This window comes from Corvus brachyrhynchos, unplaced genomic scaffold, assembly GCF_000691975.1.
Source record: "Corvus brachyrhynchos isolate BGI_N302 unplaced genomic scaffold, ASM69197v1 scaffold200, whole genome shotgun sequence".
In the NCBI taxonomy this organism is placed as follows: domain Eukaryota; kingdom Metazoa; phylum Chordata; class Aves; order Passeriformes; family Corvidae; genus Corvus; species Corvus brachyrhynchos.
Genome location: NW_008236184.1, coordinates 7145069 through 7163632, shown reverse-complemented (window position 1 = coordinate 7163632; position 18564 = coordinate 7145069). Strand labels below are relative to the sequence as shown.

General features: G+C 45.6%; 1 protein-coding gene across 1 annotated transcript in view; it reads right to left on the bottom strand.

The window, feature by feature from the left end:
- Positions 1-6560: 6560 nt before the first annotated feature.
- CHSY1 (chondroitin sulfate synthase 1) overlaps positions 6561-18564 on the bottom strand; it is a 65032-nt gene continuing 53028 nt past the window's right edge. Inside the window, exon 2 of the mRNA XM_017736521.1 lies at positions 6561-8249. Within this exon, the coding sequence (XP_017592010.1) occupies positions 6657-8249 (1593 nt within the window). The 3' untranslated portion in view covers positions 6561-6656. The remainder of the gene's footprint in view (positions 8250-18564) is intronic.

Here is an 18564-nt window from a genome sequence, read left to right as displayed (position 1 = left end):
GGTGGGAAGAGAAGGGGGTGGCACCCGGGTTTCACAGGACCTGGGAGAGATGCTGCAGTGGTGGGCGTGTGTCCCAAAACCTCCTGTGAGCAGGGGGTTGGTTCCCGAAAGCAGCAGAGCCTGACTATTGCTACCCTGGAACAAGAACAAAATCCCCCCTTCAGCAGACCTGAAACCTCATTAGCACAAGGCTCCATTAAGTGAGCACTGCACGTGCTGTGGGAATGATTCCCCAGGGGCAGAAACAGACACTAAAACAAAATTAAGAAAACTCCCACCAGTTCAAACAGTTTGAGATTTCAGTGCTCCTTTCCATCTCTCCCACCAGCAAAGCCTGTTATCCTGATGGCAGGTACAGGTGAGGGACATCAGGCATCCTGGGGAAAGGGATAGGGTCACAGCCAAAGGCAGGAAAAGCCCCCAGAGTCCTGGAACGAGGGGCAGCAAAAGCCCCAGGGGTGGGTCTGGGGGAGCTGCGCTGTCACAGTCCTCACTATTTCATTTCAGGTGCTAAAAATAAGCCCAAATAGGGCCCTGGTGGGGGGTTATTCCTTCAGCTGACTGAGGAGAGGCAAGAAAACAGCTTGGGTTTGTCAATGCCAGGTTTCCCCCAGCCCAGCCTCGGAGCAGCAGGAGCACTCGGAAGGGCCTCGGCGCTGGGAGGGAAGCGGATGCTCTCAGATGGGATTAACCCCCAGCACCAGCAGTGGGAGGGCAGCGGGTCCCAGGGCTGTTAATTACTCATCAAGGAAGCAAAGGGAGATGAACAGGACCTGCCTGGGATTAACCGAGCCCAAAACCCTGCCCAGCTTCACTCCCTTGCTCAGATGCCTCCTGAGAGCAGTGAGCCACACATCACCCTGGGCTTTTCCCTGGAGTGCTCAGTGATCCTTTACCTGCTTTGAAAGGAATATATTCAGTTCCTAACTGGATACTGATTCCTATTCCTGGTTTGGGCTGTTTCTTTGCTGGCATCAGTGCAGGGTCAGGCCCTGGGATGAAGAACTGCCGTGCCCAATACCAGCATCCCAGCTTGGGGCATGGCCTGAATATTTTTGGGGGGGAGGCATGATGTGGAGGCAAACCACTGGTTGCATCTCGTACCCAAGATCCCATATCCTGGTGCTCACTCAGGACATTTTGGGGCTCCAGAACAAGACCCCACCAGTCTGGGGCTGTCCAAACCCAACCAACCCCTCAGTGTGCAGTAAAACAGGGAATATTACAGCTAATTCTGCTAGGAAAGGAAATAAGGGCTGGCTCTGCCTTGTTGCACGCAGTGCCGTGGACAGTGGGGCAGGAATTGTCATAATTTGATATATTAGAGCAAAACCCACCCCTTGTGCCCCCATGACAGGGTGGGGGCAGGTGAACATGGACACACCAGCTGGATGCTCCCCATCCCATGCGGCACCGAGGGCTCTCAGCTTCAGCATAAGGAAAAATAAGGTGATTTCTAAGGGAGGTGGGGAAAGGGACAGTGCTGGCTGCTTTGTATTCTGCTACTGAAAGGACAGAGGAAATTAGTTTTCTTTAAGCAAACTTTAAAGGGACAGGAAATATCATGGCTATTTCGGGCTGCTGGCCTGTCCTTGGCTTACCCCGGCCAGTGGCAGTGGGATGGGAGCTGTTTTGGGCTTCAGTGGCTTAACTCGGTGGAGGAGAATAAGGATGGGGTTGGGGATGGAGATGGGAACGAGGATGGGGACTGTGATGAAGATTAGGATGAGGATGGGGGCAGGGATGGAGTTGGGGGTGGGGATGAAAATGAGGAGAAGGATGGGACCAGGAATGGGGTTGGGGTTAAGGATGATGCCAGGGATTGGGCTGGGGCTGAGCTCACCTGGGACAGATGCTCAGCACTGGGGCAATCACTACCAAGTGATGCTGGCAGTGGGCAGAAGGCCCAGGCACATCCCCAACCCATGAGTGGAACATCCACAGTGATTCAGGTTTCCCAGGGCCATTATGGCCCTGCCCCAGCACACAGAACCGTCCTGGCAGAGCCAATGCTGGCACAGGAAACAGCCTTTATCTGCCCATATCACAGCCTGTTTGCACTGGAGGTTTGTTTTATCACGGATTACTTTAAACTGTGCCCCTTTTGGAAGCCCTCTAGGTGAAAAGTGAAAAAATCACAATGGTGGTTATTCTTTTGTCTTCTTTTTCTGAAACAGTGAGACACGGAGCAGGACCCCAGCAAAGTCCTCCCGACACCCCCAGCCAAACAGGGAGGACCCCCAATTTCCAAGACACTCCAGGCCAGCCTGCTGGAAATGTAGGAGCTGATTCAGGTCAATTAAATTTGAGGTTTTTACTGAATTAAAATGTGAAAGTAAACACACCAGCCCAGTATTGGGGCTGTTATTTTTTTGATGTTAATTTTTTCCACCCCACTCATAAGAGTGATTTAGAAGGTGGTAGAGATTCCTGGGCTGGAGGAGACCGAGGAGATGGCCTTGGAGCTTGGAAAGGACAAGGACACCTGGGAAAGTGTCGGCAGCAATTCGGACGTGAGGAATAAAAGTGCTTCTGGCAACAGCAGCCAGGTAAAATCCAGGAAAATAGCTGGAAAGGATTCCTCATGGGATGCACTGCCTTGGCTGGGGAGCCCAGGTTGTATCCAAGGCTGCCTAAGCCCAAGAAGGAGGTGGCTTTTGAGCTCCAACTGGGATCAAAACCCCTGAATTTGCTCTGGTCAGCACAACTCACATTGGCAGAGTCCACTGGGTACAAAAGCATTAATTTAAAACAGGTCCCACGTGAGCAGTGTCCCACCAGCCAAGGCATCACCATGGCCAGAGCAGAGGAGGAGCCCTGGTGGGGCCTGGACCTTCTCCCCATTTTTAATGCCTCTGTAAGATTTTCTTTCCAAAAAGCTCCTGATTGCGGCTGGCTGTGCAAGCCGAGTATTTTTAGCAAGTATTCATGCGAAACGGCTCAGGATAATAATTTGCAATGTAAAGTTAGAGGCTTCCACAAAAACTCAAGAGTAAGCAGATTTGGGTCAGCGGGACTTTGTGCTGATTTTGCTGAAAGGAACCATCCAGCCAGGTCCAGGGGAGCTAAGTGGGGCTGGAGCTGGTCACTGAGTTTTCTGTGTAATAAACCCCCACTGTGCCTAAACGACCAAAACTTGAAATCCTTCCATGGACTGTGACTCTGCAGTTACAGATAAATGTTTCACATGTAAATAGTCACATCCAGCACAACAGTCACCAGAAGTACCTGCTGCCTTTCTGGACTCACATTTTCCCTAGCTCCCTTTGCCTCTTTTTGCCATCATCAATCTTGAGCAGGAGGGAAAAGTTTTTAGAAAACAGCATTAATAAATCCAGCTCCCCCCCATGGGTGATCAGGGAAGGTGAAGGATTTAACCCCACGTGCCCAGGGGCTGCAAAGCTCTCCTTGGGTGGGAGTTTTATTGCTGTGAGGATGCCCACAGCCAACACAGCATCCAACCCAGGTTACCTGCACCAGAATAACGAGGGAAAGAAGTCTCTCACATTTCAAATTGTTTTAATGAAGAAGAGCAGTATCTCGACAGACAGCACATGACTGGGCACCACGTCCTTCATTTTCAGGATGACACCATCTCATTTTCTCACACCTCTGTGGCCCAGATGCAAACCCTCCAGGGTTTTCCAGCCTCCTCAGCAAGAAGGAAACTTCTGTCCAAACCAAACAACTGGAGTAAATTGCAGATGAAATGTTTCAGCCCCAGAAGGGATTCTTGTCAAGGCTGGGTTAGCACCTACCTGCTGATGGTTTCCACCTCAGTCCAGTGTCTTACAGCTGGGGCAGCAAATGCCACTTATTTTAGTATAAAATGGGATTGATGTGGTTAGACTTTGTGATAAAGGGTTATAACTAAAATTTAACTTTAAAATGGATTACTTTTAAGCTGAGAGTCCATAAAATATGTGATCAATTGCGATGCGGGGCCTCAAGAGCTGCCTGCAAGCTTGGTCCAAAACTCACTTTTAATAGGGATTTGCTAGCAGAATTAGAACTGTGGCAACTCAGAAAAAAACTCAAATACCAGATGGGTGCTGTTCACTAAATGGCTTTTTCCAGTTACATACATTCTGCTTTTACCAGCTGTTATGGGCTAAAAAAAGTCCTACATAATGATAAATGTTAATAAATACAGTACAGGGCTTTTTTTCGCCCATTTTGGTGCTGCTCTTTGGGGTTCATATTCTTCAAGCTCTTTTCTGTACCACAAATACAAGTTGCTTGCGTGAAGAAACACCTCTGCAATCCCTAAGATTCTTGCTTTGGGACTTAATTTTGTCCTCACACCAATACTTAACTCCTAGAGCTATTAAAAAATAAGTTCTCAACCCACTTAGTAATTATTTTTACTGTGTTTTGAATACACAAAACATTAGGGCACCATTCAGCCTTGTCACTGTATGCATTTGAAATGTATACTTATGAGTATTTTCAGGCAGCAGAAGTACTTCTAACGTTTTCATGAAGAAATGTCCAAACCAGGCAATGGCACAGCTCAACAGACCCCAGAATGGGTCTGTTCTCCCTTCCCTCAGAGCCAAGGTAGAAGCACTGAGCTCATCCCAGGCCAAAACACAACACAGAGGTCAAAACCCTTTGGAAGAGGGAGATCCTTTTACCTAGGCTTACTTCCCAAAGTGTGTTACCTCTGTGCCTGCACTGGGTGGAATGATATGGACTGACGACGTGAGCAGCTCTGATTGCAAATAAAAAATCTTTATTGCATCTTAGAAGCAAGTCTTAAAAAAGAAAAAGAAAAGAAAAAAAGAAAGGAAAAAAAAAAGAGAAGGGAAAGAAAAATTTTCCATGCACTGAATCCATCCAAGTACCTACATCCTTGGGACTGTCACCAGAAAATGATGAACATGGTAGGACACAGACTCTATGCTAGTTGCAGTTCATACACGTGTAAACAATGGTTATTTCTTCTACTGGAATAGCAATTGCTCCGTAAGATCCCTTCAAACATGGCAACAACCACCTAAGCTTCGGGTTTGCTCAATTCCTTCACTTGTCTCCACTTCCCAAAGAGTAGGCGAAGTGGAACTGAGGGCAATGAGATGAAATGGGGCTGGAGGATACAATAGAAAAATATATTGTTCACTGGTTTTTATTTTTTATTTCTGCTGAGCAGGATATTTACAGGTACACAGGTCCCAAGAGATCATCTGCTTCAATGACAATGTCCATTCACTGCCTAAGTCTCAGTGTACAGGGTTCCCTATCTGGCTTTAAGGCACTTTATTTTGTGTATTTTCTCTTACCCTGCTAGGTGTTAACTCATAGGGATCACACTTTCCTTGTATTCAGCCTCCTCAGTTCCTCTTGGAATACCAAAATATTTCCTAAACTCACTGAAGCCATTCCAAAAATGTTAAAAGAAAGTTGGAGGGGGGGCGGGGGCGGGGAAAGATTCATGAAAAAATATTTTAGAAAGTAATCTTTGGAGATCATTTACTGTAAGTATGATGTACACTACCTTATCAGTGAGAAGATGCAATACATTCCTAATATATATATATATATTTACACACACATATATATATATATATAAAATATTAAAATGACTAACAGATATTCAAGGAAAAGGTCAAGAACCTAAAACAATGGATATTAAATAAATTAACGGTCTAACAGATACAGAAAAAAAATAATCCCAAAACAAAACTAGTAATCAAATGAAGTAATTGTTCCCATCAACATCATGTAACCAACTGAACAAAATCGATGCGATCGGGCGCAGGACACTCGGTGCAGAGGAGTTTTCCAAGTTCTCATCAGGAAACTTGGATTGTTCACTGTGTGCTGTCGTTTGGCTGCAAGGGATTCCCATTTCCCAGCCTCTTCCCCTCGCTCATCAGGCTTCGGCATTTCCTGGTCACATCGCTCAGCCCTCAGATGGCGGCTGAGGACAATACACAGAACCCACCACGGATTCCCCAAACATTCTGTCCATATATGGACCAAATATCAAACACAGCAATTTCTACAAGGACTAATCAGATTGCAGGTTGTGCTTACTTCCTTCCCTCACCTGCCCATAATAAGTGGAAGTGTATTTTTCAACTGAAATAATCAGCTATTAGGAAAAAAAAAAAACCCAACCTCCTGCAATTACCACCCTTCTCATCACCACAGCAACTCAGATTTTCTAATGCAATTTAAAAATTAATGGCTAATCCTGAACCAAAGGAGCAGAATCTTTGCACGGTAGCAGTCACACCAAAAACATTTAGACACAGCGTTTTGTCACTTGGTTTTGCACGCTCAGGTCCCAATTTACAGAATCCCAGCCATGAAGACGGCACTGGAAACGGTAGGAAACAATCTTTTGTTCATAAGGAAATTCTAATTCAAGTCAGATTTCCACTGATCGGTCAGATAACTCTTAAACAATTCTTTTTTTCTTTTTTTTTTGTTTGAAGGCAAATACTGATCACAGTTTTGTTCAAAACCAAAAACACAACAACAAAAAAACCCAAGGGCCTTGTTCTTCTCAAAACGAGCGCTTTGTAAGAAAACAACGATGATTTCTAAAATATATCCTGTGTGGTCTTTTAAAAGTGAATTATCAAAAAACATTTTCCCAAAAATAAATTAGATAATTAAAAAAAAGTCTTTTCCAGCATAGCTGGACATTAGGCTGTCCTCACTGAGCCATTAGTATTGCTGCTTTTCCCAAAATTTGGGTCGTTTTTTTCAAACCATATTTCAGCCAGCTGTTGTGTGGATCCATAAGTTGAAGCTTTGGACCCCAAGCACATTTTGTATTGTTTTGGATCAAGATTAGGGTCACAAAAAACAGGGTGATGCACATGGACTACTCCAATTTCTTGGCTTCGGAAAGTTTTTAAGCCAGCTTGAATGACTTTGTTAAATAGATCTACATCTTCAAGGCCCCAACCTTGGATGGAGACATCAAAGCCACCTGCTCGAAGAAGGTCACCTTTGTAAATACAGGTGATACCAAAGCCATAGTTCCTCCAGAAACCTGTTTTCTGAGTGAAGGCAAAATGATTGTCACTAGGAACCTTTCCACTATAAACAATCTTTGGATCATACTGGCTAAAAATGATGGGAAAATATACTTGCTGACCCAAAACTGTATTGGCTCTACACCGCTGGAGGAATTCTGTGGTAAACACTAAGTCAACATCACAGAAGAAAAGTAAAGACTCATTCTGGAACTGAGAAGATCCAACTTCCAGAGCCAGTGCCCTCGAGAACTCCCCCGACACCGGCAGAACCTGCATGTCCGCCTTGGGGTATTTGGAGTGGTAATCTCTCATCAGCTCGATTTGCTTTGCTTTGTCAGGGTTGGAGTTGGAATTGAAAAGCAGGACAACCAGCTTGACGTTCTGGTTTGGAATGAGGCACGTCTTTTCAAAATTCCCCATGAACCTTGCAAACATGTCAAAACGTCCGGAGAGAGGGATCAGGATGTTGATCTTCTTGTCTTTGAGCTCCTTCCTTTCTGCTTTGGACTTGCTGAGTTGGAAGGGGACAAACATCTTCAGCGAGTTGGAGAGGAAGGACAAGGACCCAGAATCCTGGTTGATTTTGCTGGCCAGCTCTTTGGCATCCATTTCTTCATGCTCCATGAACTGGATCTTGCTGAAGGTCTGCTGCAGGTACGCGTGCCTTCGCACAGGGACCGTCATCTTCTTCCCCTTGTGCTTCTTGTAGAGAAGCAGCAGGTCCAGCACGTACTCTGCTCCGTACATGGGGTTCACCCTGCGGTATCCATACTGTATTTCCTTGAAATCGATGATCCTCCCCCGGGTCTTGGCGTTGGCGTTGATCATTTCCATGACCTGCATAACGATGTCATCCAACGCTTCGCGCTGGGACGAATCCATTCCTCTCCGAGGCGGTTGCCCGTCAGCGCCCGAATACAAATATTTTCCTGTAAGAAACTCCCACTCCAGTATCTCTTCGCGGTGGCGAGGCTGGAACCGCATGAAGGAGGGCGGCATCCCCAGCTGCAGGTCCTCCTTGTGGATTTCGGTGTTGCTGTACTTGCTCATGAGCACAATCTCACGGTGCAGCTGCACGGTGCGGTGGCGCAGCTCCGCGATCTTGCGGCTCAGCATGTAGCTGTGCAGCCTGTACTGGTATGGGGGGTTCTTGTTGGGGTGCAGTGTTATGGCTCGGTGTATTTTGCTGTTCCTCAGGTCTCGGATGTAGCCTTTTTTGTTCTTCTCGTAATTCTCGTAGAACAGCTGCTGCATCTAGAAGAGAGAGAGAGAGAGGGAGGAGAAGTCAGAGTCTCGGCAGTGCTGACCCTGTGAAAGTTTGCCCACACAACCCCGCTGGGAGAGAATTCCCCCTTGCTCACAGAAGGCTTTCTGAATAAGCTGTTCTTGGGTTTAGACACAGGTTGTAGCAATACCAGCTGCTATTCAAGGAAATTAAGAGGATTATTCATTGTAAACTGGTGAAAGAAACATCTATCATGGATTTGGGATTACTACAGCCCATTCTAGAGATATCACCAGCAGCCAAACAATTCAGCAGTAAGTCGATTGTAAGCTCATTTCTTCACAACAACACACCATCACCCGGAAAATAACACCGTGAAGTGTTCACTACAAAACTCTTACTATTCATCTGTTTCCCATTGTTTTAATATTAATAATAAAGAACAATAAAAAGGGATGCCATGTACATACTAAGCAAATCTGACAACACCTTTTCCATTATACCCAAATGCCATTTAGGCTTTAAAAATTCAGATTTAGGCATTAAAAATGCAAGTTGCTGAATGTTTTGGCCAAGATGCCAAATATGTTACCTCAAGTGCTGCAATGCAAAGCTACAGCTGTCATTTTAAAATGTCAATGGACAGTAAAGCGCACCTGAGATTCCTAGAGTTCCAGAAGTCAGGTAATACAGGATGCATGTGTACACCAGAATAAAAACATCCTTAACATGGCATTTGCTATTTCAAAACAAGAAGATAGTGAGCTGAGATTAGATTCACAAGTCTCAGGAAAGCAGACAAACCAGAAAGATAATGTGGAAAATAAACTGATAAAAAAACCTTGGGGCCAAAGGTATATACCAGTCTTAGATAATGGAAATTTAGAAAGACCATGGGCAGATTCTATGTCACAGCACAAACGTCATCAACCTGCCAAAGCCGACACAGCACCTTCATTCAATATGGGATCCAATCCCTGTTACTGGCAGTGGAATCTGCCACAGGTAACACAGTCAATAAAGCTTGTGTAAAAGGGGCTGTACAGATCAGCAAAGAGCCAAACCCAAAAAAGAACCAGGGAGAATGTCTCAAATATGATGGCAATTAAACAGAGCACTAAAAGGAAAATCACCAGCACAGAAACCTTCCCTTTACCAGCTGCTCAGAGCCAGCACAAGTCCTGTTTTATTAGGCCTTCGGTTGCATTTTTCCCATTATTGTGGACAGACACTGAATCTTAGGGATAAACTTACACCTGGATTTAATTGCTGCTATCTTAACGAGCTGACTGTGTGCATGCTGAAACCTGACATTCGGCGTATCGCTGCCGACAGCACGGAGCAAACTGAGCTTACTGGGAGCATGGATTTTAATCTGAGCAAATGTAAATCACTGCAAAGGAGGGAGGGAGGAATTTCAGCTGGACTGAGAAAGGAAGGACATTTATTTCGTGGGTCGCCACCAGTCCCCCGCCCCCTCTCCTTCAAGTTCACCTTCTTCCCACTCTCCCCAAGTGATCCCTGCTGCGTGCACGCTGTCTGGGAGCAATCCAGGCCAGAGGATGGATGGATCCGTGCAGCAATGCAGCCAAAGGAGAACATCTTGGCCATGGCCCCTTGGCAGGCCTCAGATGAGCTGCCTGTCGAGATGTATAATATCCCTTTAGAAGTCATGCAAGATTTAAAAGAGCGCTACGGGCAGAGGTTAGCTGGTCTAATCCCACGTCCAGCAGAGTTATCCAAACTGAATGAACCTCAAGCTTTCCCAAGAAACACATTTTTTCCAGTCACCCAAAAGACTGTTCTTCATTTGTATCCCTGTATTGTTTCCTCTACTAATAACACTTTATTTTTTTGGTCACTTTGAACCTCACTGTTGCTGTGAAGGGCTCTAGGAGACCTCAAATCACACCCACTTAGGGTCAGTCCTGTGAGCACAGTCTATTACAGTGGAGAACTCACACGGGAAGAACAGGATCAGTCCAACACTGCAGGACCCACTTATTTTATTGACAACACTGATCTATTCTCTAACACTATGTGTATCTGGAACTAGAAGTATTAAATGCATATGATAACCAATTTCACTGACATTTTAACTACAACTCCAGGCAGAGGCTTTTCCAGAAGTACTGTGACATTAGATAAAAATTCTTAAATCACATCAGTAGGCTGCTGCTATTTAAAGGAAACCTGACAATAGGATTTAATTTCAAGTCTTGTTTTGAATTTATAAGAACAAAATCAAGACCATGCAGCCTGAATGCATTTACTCTAAAATTGCTACCTAGGGCATTCTGAAGAGGAAACCATGAGAAGCAGAAAGGCTTTCAGATTACACAACAAAGTTTTAATAGAATACCGATGGGTAGGAAAATGTTATGAAACTTCCCAATGGAAGTAAAGATAGGAACCCCTAGCAAATGGCACAAATTAAAATTAAGAAGCATATTTTAAAGCTCTGGCTTGCCACTCTGGAGCAACCTCTTAGGGTAGACTTCTAATAGTCCTTCTTGCCCCTTCCCAAAACTAGCTTGCTTCAAAAACTGAACTGAATATATAACATATCTCAGCAAGACTTTACTGGGGCTTCAACACAAAGCAATTTACAACTGAAACATCTAGTAACAGCCACCTTGCTCCAGCCAAAAAGGTGACAACTGCCCGAGCCCTGCACTCCAGCCAACCCTGCGGTGCAGCTAATGAGAAGCACCACAGTAGCCAGGCTTTTATATAATCCTATTTTTCAGAAGAATGCCTTGCAAGGCTGGCACGTTCAATGTTTTTCCTATGAAGTCTCCCCCTCTCCTACTCCAGCGTCCCCCTTGTCCCCTTGCATTCAGCAGGCTGCAGCAGGCACGGAGTGTGCCAGGATCCTGCAGCTCTGATCCCTCTCTGGGTGCCAAGGTACACCTCACACCAGCAGCAAACACAAAGAAGGGTACTGGAAGGGGTTAATTAATTCCCTACAGAGAGTACAAGGAGTTACAAACTATTTTTTCACAACTACACCAAGCGCTGTACATGAAGTCCAAGTGGCCAGTGGCCAATGGAGCAATTTAACCCTTCCTGGGCCAAGGTGCTGGCAGACACTTGACCCAGTCCCACAGAAGGGCTGCAAGGCCCAAGAGCTTTCCCCTAGAAACCAGCCCCACATCGACTGTGTTTGCTCACCCACATCTACAAACTTGATGGAGCTGAGCAGTTCCCTCCATGCTGTTTGACAGCTCCACCAACATTCATTTGCTCAAATTGTTAAGGGTCCCCAGCACTGGGTTCAATCACTAATAAGGGCAATACCCAACTATCACAAATCACTGCTAACATCAATTTCTTACCATATTTGGGTCCAAAACACTATACTAAATATTACCAATTAGCACACGCTGGCTTTCGACTCCATGCGATACCAGAAACCATAAGGAAGACACAAAATCATAAGTAACTCTTGTGTACACCATCAATAGGAGGGGGGAAGAAGGCCATAGAGAAAGGAATACTGTGATTTATTTGCTCCTCCCAGTCACTAAACACACACGTGGGGAGCGACACAAGCCCAGGACATGCACGTCTCCCACAGACATTACGTGCAAACTTCCCCATGCCCGTTACCAGAGTCTTGAGAACTGAACTCTTGTGAACTCTTCTTCTAGTGAAACAGGTTTCTCTATGATTCTTTTTTTTTAAAAAAGAACCTTTCATGGATATTAATTTTGCAATGATTATATTCTAAGCATGCTTTATTCTAGTGCAGAGCACTGAGAGCGTAGGGATACAAAGAAGAGCTACTCTTTATTGACCACTATTTACTCTAGACCTGTTGAAGCCTTAAAAACCCTAATGTTCCCCAAACCATTAGAGACTGAATGTTTAAACTGTGGTACAGCTGTTGTGGGCACTGCTGGCTCATGTCCAAAAGACCAACTGAAAGGAGAGAGTGTTATGTTCCTAGTTTTAAATGAAGAAGTCTTTTGCAGGCCAAAAAAAAGTGTACTGGAGAAAATGGACTTTAAAAATAAGACCAGTTTATGCAGAAGCTGGCCTGCAGCCATGGATTAGCCCCCAAGGGCTTTCTCTCACAGCTCCAGATTGTGCTACCAGAGCCCAGAAAACGCAGCACCGCAAGTCTCATGAAAAGCAATCGTGGATAAGACACGCTGCATGGCAGATTTCAAAATGCCCAAGATGGGCTTTAAATACAAAGCCCAGCTAATTAAAAGCCCAAATGATGGTTAATGTCACCTAGCTCTGAGCACTGCCATCGGGAGGAGATGAGGATGTGGGTCACAGTGTGGAGCTGTTCTCCTGTGGGAGCAACTCAGGTGCTGGGACAGCCCCACCCTGCCCCTCAGCTCTGCAGCCAAATCCAGGCAGGATGCTCATGTCCATCTCCTCCTTGCTCCTCCTTCCAGAGATGTGCCAGAGCTGGTGCAAGGAAGGGGGCAGCTCCTGTTGGCTGGTTGAAGTGAAATGAAACACTTTCTGCACCCACATCCCAAGGAACTGCACTAAATAATTGTAGCTGCACTAGCACAATTTTGCCACTTTGCACTGATTAACCACAACAGATAACCAGTTGTCTGGTCTTTACATCACCAGTATAGCTCACCTGATGAAGAATTTTGCCAAGGGAAAGGAGCAGTGGAGCTTTGTTTACTGCTGACTTCCCTCCGCTAGAGGGAAAGACTGCAGGGGCCTCCTGGATACAACTCTGTATTCAGGTTTCTTTCTGTTTAAATCCTGATGCTTTATATCCCACAGCTAAACATTGACATGACTGAAGCCACTCCTTCAGACAGAGTTATTATGGTGGAAACAAACACAGGGAAGTAATGGATAAACACTCATTTCCAGTGAACTTGGCCACTCGTTCACGGCTTTAAGCTCCCCAGTTGCCACTACAGGAAAGGATGCAGGAAACACCACTCGGCGCTGGGAGATCAGACTTCCCTCTCAGCTGACAAGTGAAGCCCTGAGCTCTGGAGCACGATTAAATGATGTGATTCTTCAGACAAGTTACTTCTCACACAAATTTCATCATGTACTGCTGGTTCACGTTTGCTTTGTTTCATAAAGAGAGGCAAGAAAATCATCCTGAGCAGCCAGTACTCAAAATTTCCATGGCAGACTGGTGGGGAAGCAGAGGCAGATCCAGCTGTGACCTCTGGGTGCAGTAAGGCATGCTCTGAAGCAAGAAGTTTATTTTGTACAACACAAATGCCTCTTCTTATATGATCCTAAGTGAAACAGTGCTGGTCTCACTCGAGAGCCTCGCAGTACCTTCTGCACCGCTCTCCTCTCCAAAAGTATTCCAGAAAGGAAGCCAAGTACTAAGGCAAGTCTCAAGCACAGCAAACTCAAGGTCATTGAATTCCCAAGGAATCTGTGAATTAGGAGAGTTACTGCTGGAGTTCAAGCTTTTGTGAAACACACCAAGTAGCTTTTAATTAAACAACTGTTTTTCTCCCAATCCTTTCTTGCTTAAGCAAGTAGAAGAGCTTAAAAATAACTTATTCATTTACAGTTTCTCAAACCAAGTAGCCTTTAAAGTATTTCCAGCTTGGCAAAGGAAAGAAGAAAACCTGCAAAAATGAATGGGTCTTCAAAACTGGCATCGTGTACCTCACCTCTGACCCTGAGCTTGACGATCTCATTACCCAAAACCTACATGTGGGAGCAGTCCAAGGCACTTGGGAACTGAGATCCTCCAGCTAGGAAGCAGAGAACTTCCCTCCTCCTGGCCCTGCATTAAGCTGAGCTTCATCTTCCTGGTCTAAATAAGGATATAGAAACCAGATAAAACAGAACGTGACAGTTTAGGATATTTAGAGTTAACTGTGCAAACCTTAGGAGAGCTGGATGTGATTGCAAGGTTTTCATCCAAAGGGTTCTGATTTGACAGAAACAAAAACAAATAAAATACCACTAAACATTAACAAATGTTCTATGCTACAGCTATTAAAGAAGCAGAACATCGTAGGTGCAAATGACTAATTGGTATTGGGATTGCCTGAGAAAGTGTAATCAGAAGTTGCTTCTAGCATAATTTCCAAATTACAAGTCCTGGTGCAAATTGCTGCTCTTCACAAGGCTCGCCCTTGCTCATGGTAAGGCTCTGACCCATGGGGCAAATGATTCAGCTCTCCCTCTCCAGCCTCTGTCCCAGATCCAAACAAAACCAGGGATACAGTGACTCGCTGCTGATTGCTCATTTAAAGGCCACACTGAGGGATGATGCCAAATTACTTGCACACCAAATCTACTGTGTCTCAGGATTTCTTTTCCTTGTTGTCAGCTCCACACTTCTACTCCACAGTGCAGGCAGAGCACAAGAAAACTTGTTTTTCATTATGAATTTCAACAGGCCCATGAAAGACAGAGCTGCATCCTTCGAAGTCTGTATCTGCTCTTTCTCATGTGAAGTGTTAAGATTCCAGAGGAGCACCACATGACCCTTGGAGAGGAGTTTCTTGGAGATGATGAGCAGAAAGCTTCTGAAACCCTGGCCAATAATTTTTGGATGCTAAAAACAGAGTTAGAGGGATGCAGTTTCCTCTGAACACAGACTACAGAAGAGAAGACCTCTTCTGGACTGCTGTGTGATTTTCCACCATGTGTTTTCAAGAAGCAGTAATGTAATCATTTAGAAATACTTCTGTTCATGGAATTCAAAGATTCCTATTTGGGAGCTACTTTCTACATCCAGTGGTTTTGTAGCAGTTGCGAGCCATGATGGATGATGAGCCTTTTTGGTCCACTTGGCAAGGCTACCAAAAGCTGCTTCTTACAGGGGGGTGAAGAAACCCTCTGCTTGGAGAAATTTCAGCTGCAGCCCAGGCAGCCACCCATCTCAGCATCAGTCCAACATCAGAAATCCAAGCTGGAGCAGCGTAGCCTCTCTGCCAGACTGGACGGGGATAGCAGTGATCCTGCATCACACACCACCCCAGGTCTCCAGATCTGTGCCAACACCAGATTCTGCAAGAAGCCTGGGGGAAGCACTGGCTCCAGTGGGTCTGTCTGCAGGATCCCCCCCTGTCAGTCTTGCCCCCATGTGCCCACCAGCACAGCTTTCTGTTGCTGCAGAATGTTTCAGGAACCTCCACCCCTGAGTAGGCAGACAGAGCCCTACACGGAGACAATGTCACAGTAACAGCACTGAAGGACAGGGCTGAGGCAGTCACATCAGCACAAAGCTCTGCATCTCTCTTGAGCCTTCACAGGAGATTATTGTGAATTTAATTATGCAAAGATTCAGCCTCACAATAGTGACTGCTGCAGTTCTTCCCTGCATGTAAAAAGGTGGGGGTGTATTTTAAAAAACAGTTCATTTGCAAGACATTCATCACTTCCAGCTTAAGCAGAACCATTTTGGATGAGGAGGGCCACGGCCCCTTTTTCATAGCAACAGACTATGCTTGCTGTTTCTGATCCCTTGAGAAGATTTGTGTCAGGAACACATACACCTTTTGGAAAGGGGCAAGAAGGGAGCTGGGAATGCTGAATTAAATCCCCAAGACAAGGCCAACTGCGCAACTGCCTGTCTTAAAGCTGCAGCCCATCAGACCTGCAGTGCCAGAACAGCCTTGAAGTGAGACATCATCTTCCATAACTGCGTTTATAAATCCATCTGCGTTATGCTTTCCTAACAAGTGATGGTAAAAGCACCTCTCTGCCAGCCACATCAGCATCAGCTGATGAAAACTGACAGAAAACTGGAAATACGTAACATTTCTAACTCCTCTGCTGGTGAACCCTCCTCCCAGGTGCCAAAACAGCCACTCCGTGGGTGCTGCTGCGTTGTGCCTCTGCCAGGAGAGCAGCTGGAAGAAGGGATGTTGTTATGAAGGCACTCTTGAAACCTTAGCCCCTTCCAAATTGCTGATGGCCTGTCCCTAGGAGGTGGTAGCTGCACACCACTTCATGCTGCTGGGGTCATCTGAAACACAGAACAAGCCAGCATTCAAGTAACACTCTGAGAGGGCTCATTCTGTCCACTTGGTCCCGCTGGATCAACGCAGCTCCGCTTGCATTTCACCGGTGTCGCCTGGTTTGCAACAGCACAAAGGAAAAGATGATGATGAATCACTGTGTTAACTGCATGGCACAGCCATCTCTCTTCCAGGCTTGGATTTCTGTGAGTGCTCCAACATGGTGCTCTCTAGCTGCTTTTTCCAGGGTCATGCTGAGATATCTGTGGTTGGCCGCTGCTGAAGCCTGGTCTGCTGCAAGTGGGGCGGGAGCTGGCAGCATGAGGCAGTACTGGGTTTCCTGCTCAGGTCTGCTGTCAGCAGTAATCATCGTCACAGAAATCACAGAATATTCTGAGTTGGAAGGGACCCAGAGGGATCACTGAGTCCAACTCTTAAGTGAAGGGCCCATACTGCGAAAAAACCCACGACCCTGGTGCTCAACCAACTGAGCTCATCTCAGTACATCCCTCCATGGCATCCAGCAATGAAGCAGGAACTCACTCAAATTAACCTGGATTCAAAAGAACATCTCCTTTTACTCCTGTTGGTAGAAAACAAGCTATGGAGTTCCTTACAGACCCCCACAGAACCGGTGCCCAGTACAAACACAACATTTGTGACGCAGGCAGAGGGTTTCACTCCTCTTTCACCCGCCTGAGAGCTCAGAGCAGTTCTTCATCTCCAATCTGTTTTTTCAGCCAGAGCCACCATTTCTGGAGCTGGTTTTAAGACTGACTACAAGGGCCTGGACTCAATCACCAGCTTGTTTCACATGGGGAGCAGCACAGGGTGACGGCTTCCAGGGCTTACCAAAGCTGCACAGCATTGTTCTCAAGTGTCTGTATGAAACGTGTGCACTTTTTTTTTTTTTGCACAAAGAATTGTTTAGCAATTGCTCAGAGGAGGGGAGGGAAATAAAGTCACAAACCCTTGTTTTATGTGGAGAAGCCACATATTTCAGTCAGCCCACGAGGATCCACAGCTGAGCCCTGGCCCGCGGATAGCAGAGCTTTAGAAGGTTGTGATGGTAACGAGCACTGTGCAGTAACGCTGCTGCTGCAGACAGAATTTCCACAGTGACATGATGATTGCACAAGAGTTTCTCTAGTGCTTGTACCATTACCACGCACGACTTAAAGCCTTCCTGCTCTTCTGTTCTGAGTTTAAAAACAAAATCTGCCTTTTGTCTCATCACTGGAAAACATATGTACATCATCCAGCGTAGACATGGCACTGCCAAAACCATTCCATGACAGGGTCTCTGCCATCTAAAGTAAGTGCAGTACAAGTAGCTTGGTTATAAAAAATACAGCTCTTTGATCAATAGGGGATCAGCAGACGAGGTCTGCCCATTCAGGCGGCTGATAAATCTCTCAAGAATTTGCTTTTCATGCCCTGTAACCCAAAAGCGCCATAAATTGTGAATTAATAGCTCTAACTACAAAGATTACCTATTTTTATTGCTTGCTTTGCTGAAGCACAAGGGATAATATATTTAAAATAAGTCACTTTTTAGGGGAAAGCAGTGATTTACTAATTACTCATCTGGATAGGGTTGGCAGGGTGGGTGCAGATTCAACAACCTGGAAAGAAAAATGGTGAAAGAAGGGAAAAGGGGTGAAAGAAGGGAAAAGCACTGCTGCACATGCACAGATCTGGGACCAACCCGTTCCTCTGCAGTTTCACATATGCTCAGAAGCAGAAGAAAGGCAACATCTTTCTAGGCAGCCACAGTTTTATTGTCTTCCTGTCAGTGGAACAACTTTCTCATTATTAAAACGAGCTGTCAGGCAGACTGGCATTTCCCTCCTCGCCGTGTCCAAGTTAGCCCGTTCGTTCAAATATGGTTAAAAATTTCACATAGTGTTGCTGGCTAACTGTATATGGTCTGAGGTTTTCTGGAAGTTTGCTGTCTGGCACAGCCTGGACAAGGAACAAGCAGCGTTACTCTGCAGAGCTCTGTAACCAAGTGCCTCTTGCATTACACACGGTCTGTCAGAGCCAGGGGTTCACCTCCACGTGGGTGTTTAAGCCTCGCTGATGTTCACCATCCATCATCCAGCTCTGACAAAAAGAATATTCAACTGCTCCTTTTGTAATGCTCTAAATTAAAACAGGAGATGTGGATGCCGATAAATGCAATTATGCTGAATGTAAATGCCTAAGAAATGGAAAGGAAAAGAAACACTGTCTCAAATACTCCCCAGCTTGGGGAAGGATTTGCTACTCACACAACACAAGTGAACTCTCTTTTGAATATTAGCCACACATACAAAGAGTTTTTGGGTCCCTTTCTAGGGTTTTCTTTGCTTCCAATCTGGCGGACACTCTTCTGCTGGCTGCAACCAAGCTGCCACAGGGGCACGTTTTG